We start from the raw sequence: 12,429 nt of genomic DNA, 5'->3' as shown, positions 1-12,429 counted from the left end.
TCCTCAGGCGTGGTTTTTTTAAAAAAAATTTATTCTTTAATTTTTTAATGCCTATCCTCAGGCGTGGATTTTTTATAATTATTTTTTTTTTCAATTTTTTAATGCCTATCCTCAGGCGTGGATTTTTTAAAATTATTTTTTTTTTCAATTTTTTAATGCCTATCCTCAGGCGTGGATTTTTTTAAATTATTTTTTCAATTTTTTAATGCCTATCCTCAGGCGTGGATTTTTTAAAATTATTTTTTTTTCAATTTTTTAATGCCTATCCTCAGGCGTGGATTTTTTAAAATTATTTTTTTTTCAATTTTTTAATGCCTATCCTCAGGCGTGGATTTTTTAAAATTATTTTTTCAATTTTTGAATGCCTATCCTCAGGCATGTCCGTCCGTCTGTAGATGTTAAATTGTAAACAAAGTACAGGTCGCATTTATGATCCGAATTGGATGAAATTTGGCACAATCCACTTATTTGGCCCAAGGACGAACCCTATTGAAATTGAAAAGAAAAACGGATCAGATTCAGATACAGTTTCCGTATATATTTTCGTCCGATATAGGCACCAAAGTCCCTATATATCCTTCGATTTGCACGAAATTTGGCATAGTGTATTGAATTAAGTCTAGAAATATGTGTGCTAAGTATCATGAAAATCGGTTCAGATTTAGATATAGCTCTCATATATAGTTTCGCCCGATTTAAAGTAAATGGTGCACCAAAGTCCCTATATATCTTTCGATTTGCACGAAATTTGGCATAACGTACTGAATTGAGCTTAGAATTATGTCTGCCAAGTTTCGAGAAAATCGATCCAGATTTAGATATAGCTCCCATATATAGTTTCGTCCGATTTCATGTAAAGGGTTCGCCAAAGTTCTCTTGATTTGCACAAAATTTGACATAGCGCACTGAATTAAGTCTAGAATGGTGTATTCTAAGTTTCATAAAAATCGGTTTAGATTTAGATATAGCTCCCATATATATTTTCGTCCGATTTAAAGTAAATGGTGCACCAAAGTCCCTATATATCTTTCGATTTGCACGAAATTTGGCATAACGTACTGAATTGAGCCTAGAATTATGTCTGCCAAGTTTCGAGAAAATCGATCCAGATTTAGATATAGCTCCCATATATAGTTTCGTCCGATTTCATGTAAATGGTTCGCCAAAGTTCCTATATATCTTTCGATTTGCACGAAATTTGGCATAGAGTACTAAATTAGGTCCAGAGTGCTGTGTGTTAAGTTTTGTGCAAATCGGTTCAAATTTAGATATAGCTCACATATTTAGTTTCGTCCGATTTAAGATACATAGTGCACTAAAGTCCCTATATATCTTCAATTTCCACAAAATTTGGCACAGGGCACTGAATTCAGTCTATAGTGATGTGTGTTAAGTTTCGTGAAACACGGTTCAGAATTACATATAGCTCCCATATATAGTTTCGTCCGATTTAAGGTAAACGGCATAGCGTACTGAATTGAGCCTAGAGTGACATCTGTTAAGTTTTGTGAAAATCGGTGCAGACTTAGGTATAGGTTCCATATGTATTTTCGTCCGATTTAAGGTAAATGGTGCACCAAAGTCCCTATATATCCTTCGATTTGCACGAAATTTGTCATAGCGTACTGAATTAAGCCTAGAACTATGTGTGTTAAATTTCGTGAAAATAGATTCAGATTTCGATATAGCTCCCATATATATTTTCGTCCGATTTTATATTTCTATATTTCTTTCGATTTGCACGTACGGAATTAAGTCTAGAATTATGTGTGTTTAGTTTCGTGAAAATCGGTTCATATTTAGATATAGCTCCCATATATACTTTTTGAAAATATTTTTTTGTCAATATTCCTCATTCATTCTCATTCCCATCATAAATTGCAATTTCCACACCAAGTGACATTGTTCCCATCAAGGCCATTTTGGGTAAAGTTCAAAACTCGCTGATTTGTATGTGACTGATTGAACCAGGTCATTAGCACGTGAGAATTGGAATAAATGCATGCATGACTGTTTTATTTCAAATTACAGTGTATGGGTGTGTGTGCACCAAGGGACCCCAAAATGAATTTTTGTTGTTTGGAAATTTGTTTTTTTATTTATTTAACAAATATTCATATAAACAATTGGCTTATAAACTTAAAATAATAACAAAAATAAAATAGTCATTTTTAATTTATAAATATTTTATAAAAAAAAACACTTTGCCGAATATAATTGACCATTATCCAGAATTGAAAAAACTGAAAGTCTCATTGCAATGAACCTCATAGCAATCTGGCAAAACTGTAAAATGGCGGGATAAACGTAAATCGAATATAAACTCACAATAGGGAAATCTGAAAAAAATAAACGAAAAAAAAATGATGATAAGAGGTCTTTAGGGTTCTTCAATAAAAATGGTAAAACAAAATCGCCGGAAGCCAGAAAAAAATTTGTATGAAAAAATAATAATCTCCCTCCAATGGCGCCCAATTTTTTTTGCAATAAAAATCAACCCAAAAAATATTTTTTGGTATTAATAACTTACACTGGATGAAACCACAGAAAACATTGATATGTGCAGAGAATGCCAAAGGGCCGTTTAAATTCACCATCAGGCGTTTGAATTGAACCGGAATTATGCCTTTTCCAACACTGGGATGTCCATCCTGTGGCCATAATTCGTGATTGGATTGCATGGGGTAATGGTGTGTGTGTATGGGTGTGTCATGTGTGTGTGTGGTAATTGGTGTGGTCCAATTGAAATGGATTTCAGCAAACGAAGCAGTTATTCAAAGGATCACAGAGGGATTAAGAGCGGGGTGGAGTTATTGGCAGCACAATCAAGCCAAGAATATTTTGTTGTTGTAGTTGTTCGAGGATTCATGTAAAAAATAAAAAGATAAAAATTGAAATTAAAAAAAAAACAATATTTACATTAAATCAGACAAAAATATATATAGGAGCTACATCTAAATCTGAACCGATTTTCACGAAACTTAACACACAGCATTCTAGACCTAATTCATTACACTGTGCCAAATTTCGTGCAAATCGAAAGATATATTGGGACTTTAGAGCCCCATTTACCCTAAATCGGACGAAGATATATATGGGAGCTATGTCTAAATCTGAACCGATTTTCACGAAACTTAGGACACGTCATCCTAGCTTTATTAATTTTAGACCTAATTCCTTACGCTATGCCAAATTTCGTTCAAATCGATAGATATATAGGAACTTTGGTGCCCCATTTACCTTAAATCGTACGAAAATATATATTGGAGCTATATATAAAAATGACCCGATTTTCTCGAAACTTAACACACATCATTCTAGACTTAATTCATTACGCTGTGCCAAATTTCGTGCAAATCGAATGATATTAAGGGTCTTTGGTGCAGGATTTACTTTAAATCGGACGAAAATATATATGGGAGCTATATCTAAATCTGAACCGATTTTCAGGAAACTTAACACACATCATTCCAGACATAATTCATTACGTTGTGCAAAATTAGGTGCAAATCGAAAGATATATAGGGTCTTTGGTACACCATTTACCTTAAATCGGACGAAAATATATATGGGAGCTATATCTAAATCTGAACCGATTTTCACGAAACTTGGCAGACATCACTCTAGGCTCAATTCAGTACGTCATGGCAAATTTCGTGCAAATCGAAAGATTTACAGGGCCTTTGGTGCACCATTTACCTAAAATCGGGCGAAATTATATATGGGAGCTCTTACTAAATCTGAACCGATTTTCACGAAACTTAGCACACGTCATTTTAGACCCACTTCAGTACGCTATGCCAAAATTCGGGCAAATTGAGTGATTTTCAGGAACTTTTGTGCACCATTTACCTGAAATCGGACGAAAATATATATGGGAGCTATATCTGAACCGATTTTCTCCAATTTCAGTGGGGTTCGACCTTGGGCCAAATAAGTGCACTTTTGCCAAATTTCATCCAAATCGGATCATAAATGCCTCCTGTACTTTGTTCACAAAAATACATGGACGGACAGACAGGCGGACGGACGGACATGCGTAAATCGACTTAGAAAGTGATTCTATGCATATTCTCAAAAGGAACCATGGGTCTATCTAGATTCCTTTTGCCTGTTACAAACACATGCACAAATACATAATACCCTTTACCACAGTGTGGTGAAGTGTATAAAAATGGGTTGAGGCATTGGGTTAGTTGCCCACACTCGGAAAACCGAACCTACTATGAAAAAGCAAAGAAAAAGAAAACCAAACCCAACTAATGTTGACGACCCCCTCAAACGTATAAAGGACCACGATCTGCACTTGGAATGTGCGCACGTTGTACAGGACAGGCGCAGTTCTCGCTTTGGCGGATGTACTCAAGAAGTACAAAGCCCGATATTATTGCCTTACAGGAAATGCGATGGAAAGGGACTGGGCGTAAGTAAATCAGACGATTACGCACTGTATTATAGCTGCCATGAAACGAGACGTGAATTTAGCTGCGGATTTATGGTTAACAGGAGAATAAAATACCTCGTCTCCACGTTTCACTCCAGTAGATGAGCGAATTGCTATAATCCGCATAAAAGCGAAGTTCTTCTATATCAGTCTTATTTGCGCCCATGCTCCAACCGAAGATAAAGATGAACAGACCAATGACATATTTTACGAGCGCCTAGAAACAGCATATGATGATCGCTGTACTGGCCATGACATTAAAATTCTGCTAGGAGATTTGAATGCAAAAATCGGAAGGGAAAATATCTTTGGCCTCGCCGTCGGAAAATTCAGCCTTCATGAAGAAACATCCGACAACGGCATGATGTTGATTGACTTCGCGACAGCAAAAAACATGGTAGTTAGCAGCACCAGATTCAAGCATCTAGATATACACAAGGCCACCTGGATTTCTCCCGATCAAACAACGAGAAATCAAATCGATCATGTTGTGATAGAAGGAAAGCATTCATCCAGTATTTAGACTTTCGATTGATCCGTGGAGCGAATATCGATTCGGATCATTACCTTGTAGCAGCCAAGGTTTGCACTCGTCTTAATGTTGCAGCAAAGGTGAGATGTAACACAACACGGAAACTCGACGTCGAAAAGCTGCAAACACAATAGGTAGCCGACGCCTACTCCGCTCAACTTACCCACCTGCTGGACGAAATCACTTCTTGTCCCGATAATAGTATAAAAGCACAATGGCAAAGAAAAACTACCACCAAGAAACGAATGGAGTGTCGTAATGCTACTGAAGAGAAAAATGCAGCCTATAGGGCAACCTTGCAGACAGTAGCGACACGTAATGTGATGGAGAATTATCGGGAGAAAAGGAGAGAGAGAGAGAGAGAGAGAGAGGAGAAACGTGTTCTCAAAAAAAGAAGAAAGATCATTTTGAGAAACGTCGGATATCAAATAGTAGCGGTAAAGAGGATACCCCAGAACCAATAGAGTGTATACCACCTAGCCAAGATGAAGTCAGAATAGCAATCAATCGAGATGTACAGGAGACAGAATGAAATCTGGAAATTATACCAACGAGTAAAACACCAAACCGAAGGCACATCCTCCTGTAAAGATGAAGATGGAAACCTGGTGACAGATACACAGCGTGTTGAGGATCTGGAAGGAGCATTTTGAAAAAAATTGTGGTATCAAATAGTGGCGTTGAAGAAGATACCACAGAACCAATAAGAGATGATGGTATAGAGTGAATACCACCTAGCCAAGATGAGGTCATAAAAGCAATTAATCGTCTCAAGAACAATAAAGCGCCAAATCCAGGAAAAGACCCACGAAGACACATCGACACATACCACCTATTTGTCGACTATAAAGCCGCATTCGACAGCCCTATCCGTTCAGAGGTGTGTAAAGCCATGTCTACGTTCGGCATTCCTGCAAAATTAATACGGCTATGCAGGATAACTTTAAATGGCACAAGATCAACAGTTAAAGTCGGAAAGGACCTATCGGAGCCCTTCAATATCGAATGCGAGGATTCAGACAAGATGACAGTTTGTCGTGTGACCTGTTCAACATCCTGCTGGAAAAGGTCATACGAGATGCAAAGGCAAACAGAAATGGCATCTACACCGATGACATCGATATAATGGGTGGAACATTGCGAGCGGTAACAGCCACCTTTGAACAAATTGAGAAGGAGTCTGCCAAAGTGGGTCTGACAGTAAACGGCAAGAAGACCAAGCTGATGGTATCAACGCGCAAGACATCCAGTAGACTCGGACCAACTGTGGAACTTGAGAACTACAGCTTCGAATTAGTTAAAGATTGGATATACCTTGGTACCGCCATAAATAAAACGAATGACATTAGTTGGACCTCTGGGAGCCCTTCAATATCGAATGCGAGGATTCAGACAAGGTGACAGTTTGCCGTGTGACCTGTTCAACATCCTGCTGGATAAGGTCATACGAGACGCAAAGGTGAACAGAAATGGCACTCTGTACACCAAACAAGGCATGTTAATCATCTACACCGATGACATCGATATAAAGGGTCGAACACTGAGAGCGGTAACAGCCACCTTTGAACAAATTGAGAAAGAGTCTGCCAATGTGGGTCTGGCAGTAAACGGCAAGAAGACCAAGTCAAGCAAGATGGTATCAACGCGCAAGACGTCCTGTAGACTCGGACCAACTGTGGAACTTGAGAACTACAGCTTCGAGGTAGTTAACGATTTTGTATACCTTGGTACCGCCATAAATAAAACTAATGTCATCAGTTTTGAAATTCGGAGAAGGATTGTGATGGCCAACAGATGCCACTATGGTCTAAGTAAGCAGTTTAGAAATAAGGTCACTTCCCGCCAGACCGAACTTACACTTTTCAAGACGCTGGTACTACCCGTGCTGTTATATGGATCTGAAGCATGGCTACTTGCGCAAGCAGATGAGACAGTTCTTGGGGTGTTTGAAAGAAAAATTCTCCGAAAGATCTACAGGCCGATCTCTGTGTCGACGGTGGATATCGGCGTCGAATGAACCATGAATTGCACCAGCTATTCTCGGACATCGACATTGTTAGACGTATTGAGCTGCAGCGACTACGTTGGCTAGGTCATGTTGTGAGAATGGATGAAGAGGCCTCAGCCCAGAAGGCATATAAAAGCGAACCAGCTGATGGTTCACGCAGAAGTGGAAGGCCACGAATACGATGGAAAGATCAAGTCGAAGACAACATTACCGGAAATGCTCTTTCAAATTGGAAAAACTGCGCAAAAGACCGACGCGTCTGGAAATCTTTTTTAACGAAAGTTCTGTCACAAGAAAGCTAAGTAAGTAAATCCGCACCTATTTTTGCTACTTGAAAAAATAATTTTTAAAAAATGTACGCCTCATTTGCTACAGGAAAAATATTTTGAAAAAATTCACTCTTGGATGGGCTATTCAAAACATAAATTTAAAAATATCCACGCCAAAATGTAGGCAATGAATAATAAGAAACCCTAGGGGTCTCCTGAGCGTATGAGCAGCGCCGTTACTTATACGCCACCCCAATGTAATTAACTTAAATCCCTGATATCCTTGCTTATAGGCAAGGAAACTTATAATTTTTGTTGTTTTTAATTTTCTCTCATTCTCCGCTTTTTTTCTTCCTTTCTATACATACCCGCCTCCGTAAAATTGTCCATTAATAGTGGCGCAAAAACAAAACAAATTATAAACAATTTCCACATATATTTTTTATGCAGTCCTGCCATTTTCGCACTGGCAATCGATTTATGAAATTCATATCACGACAGCGACCAACGTGAACACACACTATAACCGATCATTTGATTTGTCAATCTGTCACTATGGCGATGACTGTGGTGGGAAAACGATATGCCGACAAAAATTGATTTAATTTTTTTTCCCTGAATTTTCCGAATTTCCGCGAACCAAACTGCCAAATGTCGTTATGCGTAGCAGGGTCTGGATTGAACTACATGATAATGGTGGGACTGGCACTGTGTAAGTGTATCATCGTCATTCACATTCCAGTGGATGGATGGATAGACGGATGAATGGCTGGCGCTGGACAGATGTCGGTATAAATGGCAGCTCACTGATAGCAGATCTGATGGCATATTTTGATATTTGCCTTTACACTTTTTTCCATCATTGCTTTTATTTGTTTGTGTATTTATTTACGTATTCGGTTCGGTTATTTTTTTTTTTATTTTCGCTTCTGCGTCTTTTCTGCCTTGTCAGGCTAATGAAATAAAAAGAAAACAAGATTTGTGGCACATTCTTGACACACACTCCGACGCACATGGGAAATTTCATCAGGCTGGGAGATTGGGTAGCTCTTATGCGACAGCATAAATTGTCTCCAATTGATTGTAATTGTCGGGCTTAATGTGATTATCGTGATCTTTTGTTGTTCTTCACCAATCTACGAATTTTTCCAGATGTGGCTGGAGGGGATTCCATGGTGAGTGAGAGGTATCCCACAAGGTGGATACCCTACAAATTTGGAAAATTAAATTAAAAAAAACCATGCCTAAGGGTTGGCTTTGAAAAAAAAATCTTAAAAAATCCATGCCTAAAGGTAGGCTTTGAAAAAGTTATTTTAAAAAATCCATGCCTAAGGATAGGCTTTGAAAAATTAATTTTAAAAAATCCCTGCCTAAAGGTAGGCTTAAAAAAATTAATTTTAAAAAATCCATGCCTAAGTGTAGGCTTTAAAAAATTAATTTTAAAAATCCATGCCTAAGTGTAGGCTTTGAAAATTTAATTTTAAAAAATCCATGCCTAAGGGTAGGCTTTGAAAAATTAATTTTAAAAAATCCATGCCTAAGTGTAGGCTTTGAAAAATTAATTTTAAAAAATCCATGCCTAAGGGTAGCTTTGAAAATTTGAAATAATTTTAAAAAATCCATGCCAAAGGGTAGGCTTTGAAAAATTAATTTTAAAAAATCCATGCCTAAGGGTAGGCTTTGAAAAATTAATTTTAAAAAATCCATGCCTAAGGGTAGGCTTTGAAAAATTAATTTTAAAAAATCCTCGCCTATTTTAGCCCCTTAAATATATTAGAAAATTTATCCAAGCCTATATTTAAGGTGGTTATTTATCGGGTTTCCTTGTCCCTATTTTATATCCTTCACCACACTGTGGTACAGGGTATTATGTCTTTGTGCATATGTTTGTAACAGGCAAAAATAAACGAGATCGACCCATAGCTCCTTTTGAGAATATGCATAAGCTGACTTTTTGAGTCGATTTATGCATGTCCGACCGTCCGTCCGTCCATTCTAAATTGTAAACAAAGTATAGGTCGTATTTATGATCCGAATTGGATGAAATATGGCACAGCTCATTTGTTTGGCCCAAGGACGAACCCTATCGAAATTCAAGAAAATCGGGTCAGATTTAGATATAGCTCCCATATATATTTTCGTTCGATTTAATGTAATTGGTGCACAAAGGACCCTATATATCTTTCGATTTGCACGAAATTTGGCATAGCGTACTGAATTAAGTCTAGAATGATGTGTGTTAAGTTTCGTGAAAATCGGTTCAGATTTAGATATAGCTCTCATATATATTTTCATCCGATTTAAGGTAAATGGTGTACCAATGTCCCTATATATCTTTCGATTTGCACGAAATTTGGCATAGCGTACTGAATTAAGTCTAGAATGATGTGTGTTAAGTTTCGTGAAAATCGGTTCAGATTTAGACATAGGTTCCTTATATAGTTTCGCCCGATTTTAGGTAAATAGTCCACTAAAGTCCCTAAATATCTTTCGATTTGCACGAAATTTGGCACATCGTAATGAATATGGTCTAGAGTGATGTGTGTTAAGTTCGTGATAATCGGTTCAGATTTAGATATAGCTCCCATATATACGTTCGTCCGATTAAAGGTAAATTGTGTACCAAAGTCCCTATATATCATTCGATTTTCACGAAATTTGGCATAGAGTACTGAATTAAGTCTAGAATAATGTGTGCAAAGTTTCGTGAAAATCGGTTCTGATTTATATATAGCTCCCATATATATTTTCATCCGATTTTATGTAAATAGTGAACCAAAGTCCCTATATATCTTTCGATTTGCTCGGAATTTGGCATAGGGGACTGAATTAGGTCCAGAATGATGTGTGTAAAGTTTCGTGAAAATCGTTTCAGATTTAGATATAGCTCCCATAGATATTTTCGTCCGATTTAAGGTAAATGGTGTCTCAAAGCCCCTATATATCTTTCGATTTGCAAGAAATTTGGCAAAGCGTACTGAATTAAGTCTAGAATGATGTGTGCAAAGTTTCATGAAAATCGGTTCAGATTTAGATATAGCTCCCATATATATTTTCATCCGATTTTATGTAAATAGTGCACTTTTTTCTTTCGATTTGGACGAAATTTGGCATAGCGTACTGAATTAATTAAGTTTCATGAAAATCGGCTCAGATTTAGATATAGCTCCCATATATAGTTTCGCCCGATTTAAGGAAATTGGTGCACCAAAGACCCTATATATCTTTCGATTTGCACGAAATTTGGCATAGCGTACTGAATTGAGTCTATAAAAATGTGTGCTAAGTTTCGTGAAAATCGGTTCAGATTTAGATATAGCTCCTATATATAGTTTCGCCCGATTTTAGGTAAATGGTGCACCAAAGGCTATATATTTCTTACCATTTACAAGAAATTTGGCATATCGTACTGAATTAAGTCCAGAATGATGTGTGCCAAGTTCCGAGAAAATCGGTTCAGATTTAGATATAGCTCCGATATACATTTTCATCCGATGTAAGGTAATTGGTGCACCAAAGACCCTATATATCTTTCGATTTGCACGAAATTTAGCATAGAGTACTGAATTAAGTCTAGAATGATGTGTGCAAAGTTTCGTGAAAATCGGTTCAGATTTAGATATAGCTCCCATATATATTTTCATCCGATTTTAGGTAATTGGTGTACCAAAGTCTCTGAAAATCATTCGATTTGCACGAAATTTGTCATAGCTATGCCGATTGCCACAACATACTGAAGTAATATTAATTAGTCTCTGGCAAGTTTCCCTGAAATCGGTTCAGATATAGGTATATAAAAAAACTCGACGTCTCTTATGATACATATGTAGAATATACCCAAAGTGGTGAAGGGTATCATATAGTCGGCCCAGTCCGACTTTACAACTTTCCTTACTGGTATTATTTCTTTATTTTCCGTAGTTTTTTTGTTTTTCTTTTATTACCCCTTGATTCTCCTTTTGTCTGACACATTTCATTATGACAACAGTTCAAGTTGTTATTTTCATGTCAGTCACTGGGTCGTCGTCAGCGTCGTCAGTAATGTAAATCTCAATTTTTTTTATCATGATTATTCACAATTGTTCAAGTGTAGCTCAACACCTTTGATGGGACATAAAAAATTCTTTTGTTAAACGGTTGATTCGTTGTCATTCCATACAATTCCAGAAATAAATTTTTTTGTAATGAAACCAAAAAAAGATGAAGAAGAAGAAAGAGGGAAGAACCAAAATAAATTGCGTCTCAATCATGATATGGCTTAAAAGTATAAAAGGTGGATGGTTGGAAAGAGAGCGAACTTCAATGGCGATTTTTTAGAGGTTAATGTAAAAACGGGTATTTTTTTATTAATAGTTTTGAAAAGAGGAAATTACCCTATAAATGTCCAATTAATATTTTCAAAATTTTGTCCTTTTATTCAGAAGATTTGACCCTGTGCGAAGTTATGAGCTCTCCAGGAGAATACGAAAAAATCAAATTTTAATAGAAATTTGGGTAATCGGCTTCCTTTGCCCATAACTCGGGCAGTTAGGAGGCTACACCAACAAACTTTACCTCAATATGATGGTAGTGTTGTGCACTTCTACAATTACCTAATTTTATTTAAACATACCGCGGATATCCGAAGTTATGGCCTCAAGAAACTCAATGCGGAAAAATACCAATAATTTATTAATTTTGGGTTATTGACTTCAGTGGACCCCATTTCGGTCAATTTTTCAGCTATATTCATCTTACTTACGACACAGTAATGACAAAGGGACCTGCTTCCAAAGTTAGATTATTTCGTGAAGATACATCGATCACATTCGAAGTTATGACCCTAAGAATTCCATTGCAAGACAAATTCCAAATATTTTGCTAATTTGGGTATTTGTCATCGCTGGGTCATATCTCCGGTAGTTCAGGAGATACATCCCTCAATTTACATAAGTGTAGAGATTATGTATTCGGTTTTCAAAATTATGTCGTTTCATTTAATTGCACCGAATAGTTCCGAAGTTATGGGCTCCGGAATCCCATTGCAGAAAAATATTAAATATTTTGCTAATTTGGGTATTTGTCTTCGCTGGATCATATCTCCGGTAGTTCGGGAGATACATCCCTCAATTTACATCAGTGTAGAGGTGATGTATTCAGTTTCAAAATTATGTCGTTTCATTTAAATGCACCGACA

At 37.0% G+C, this 12,429-nt stretch overlaps 1 protein-coding gene across 1 annotated transcript; it reads right to left on the bottom strand.

Moving 5' to 3' along the window:
* Positions 1 to 2,223: 2,223 nt before the first annotated feature.
* On the bottom strand, positions 2,224 to 2,661 carry LOC133334822 (uncharacterized). Its single transcript, XM_061543137.1, has 2 exons — positions 2,531 to 2,661; positions 2,224 to 2,339 (listed from the first exon to the last, which is right to left on the bottom strand). Exons 1-2 carry the CDS (start codon positions 2,659 to 2,661, stop codon positions 2,225 to 2,227), a joined length of 246 nt encoding a protein of 81 aa, XP_061399121.1. The 3' UTR covers position 2,224.
* Positions 2,662 to 12,429: the final 9,768 nt, after the last annotated feature.

The sequence above is a fragment of the Musca vetustissima genome, unplaced genomic scaffold, assembly GCF_032173495.1.
Source record: "Musca vetustissima isolate MV318-11 ecotype Yass unplaced genomic scaffold, APGP_CSIRO_Mvet_v1 utg67558, whole genome shotgun sequence".
Taxonomy (NCBI): domain Eukaryota; kingdom Metazoa; phylum Arthropoda; class Insecta; order Diptera; family Muscidae; genus Musca; species Musca vetustissima.
The sequence above is the reverse complement of the archived record's forward strand: the minus strand, read 5'-3'. Positions and strand labels throughout refer to the sequence as shown.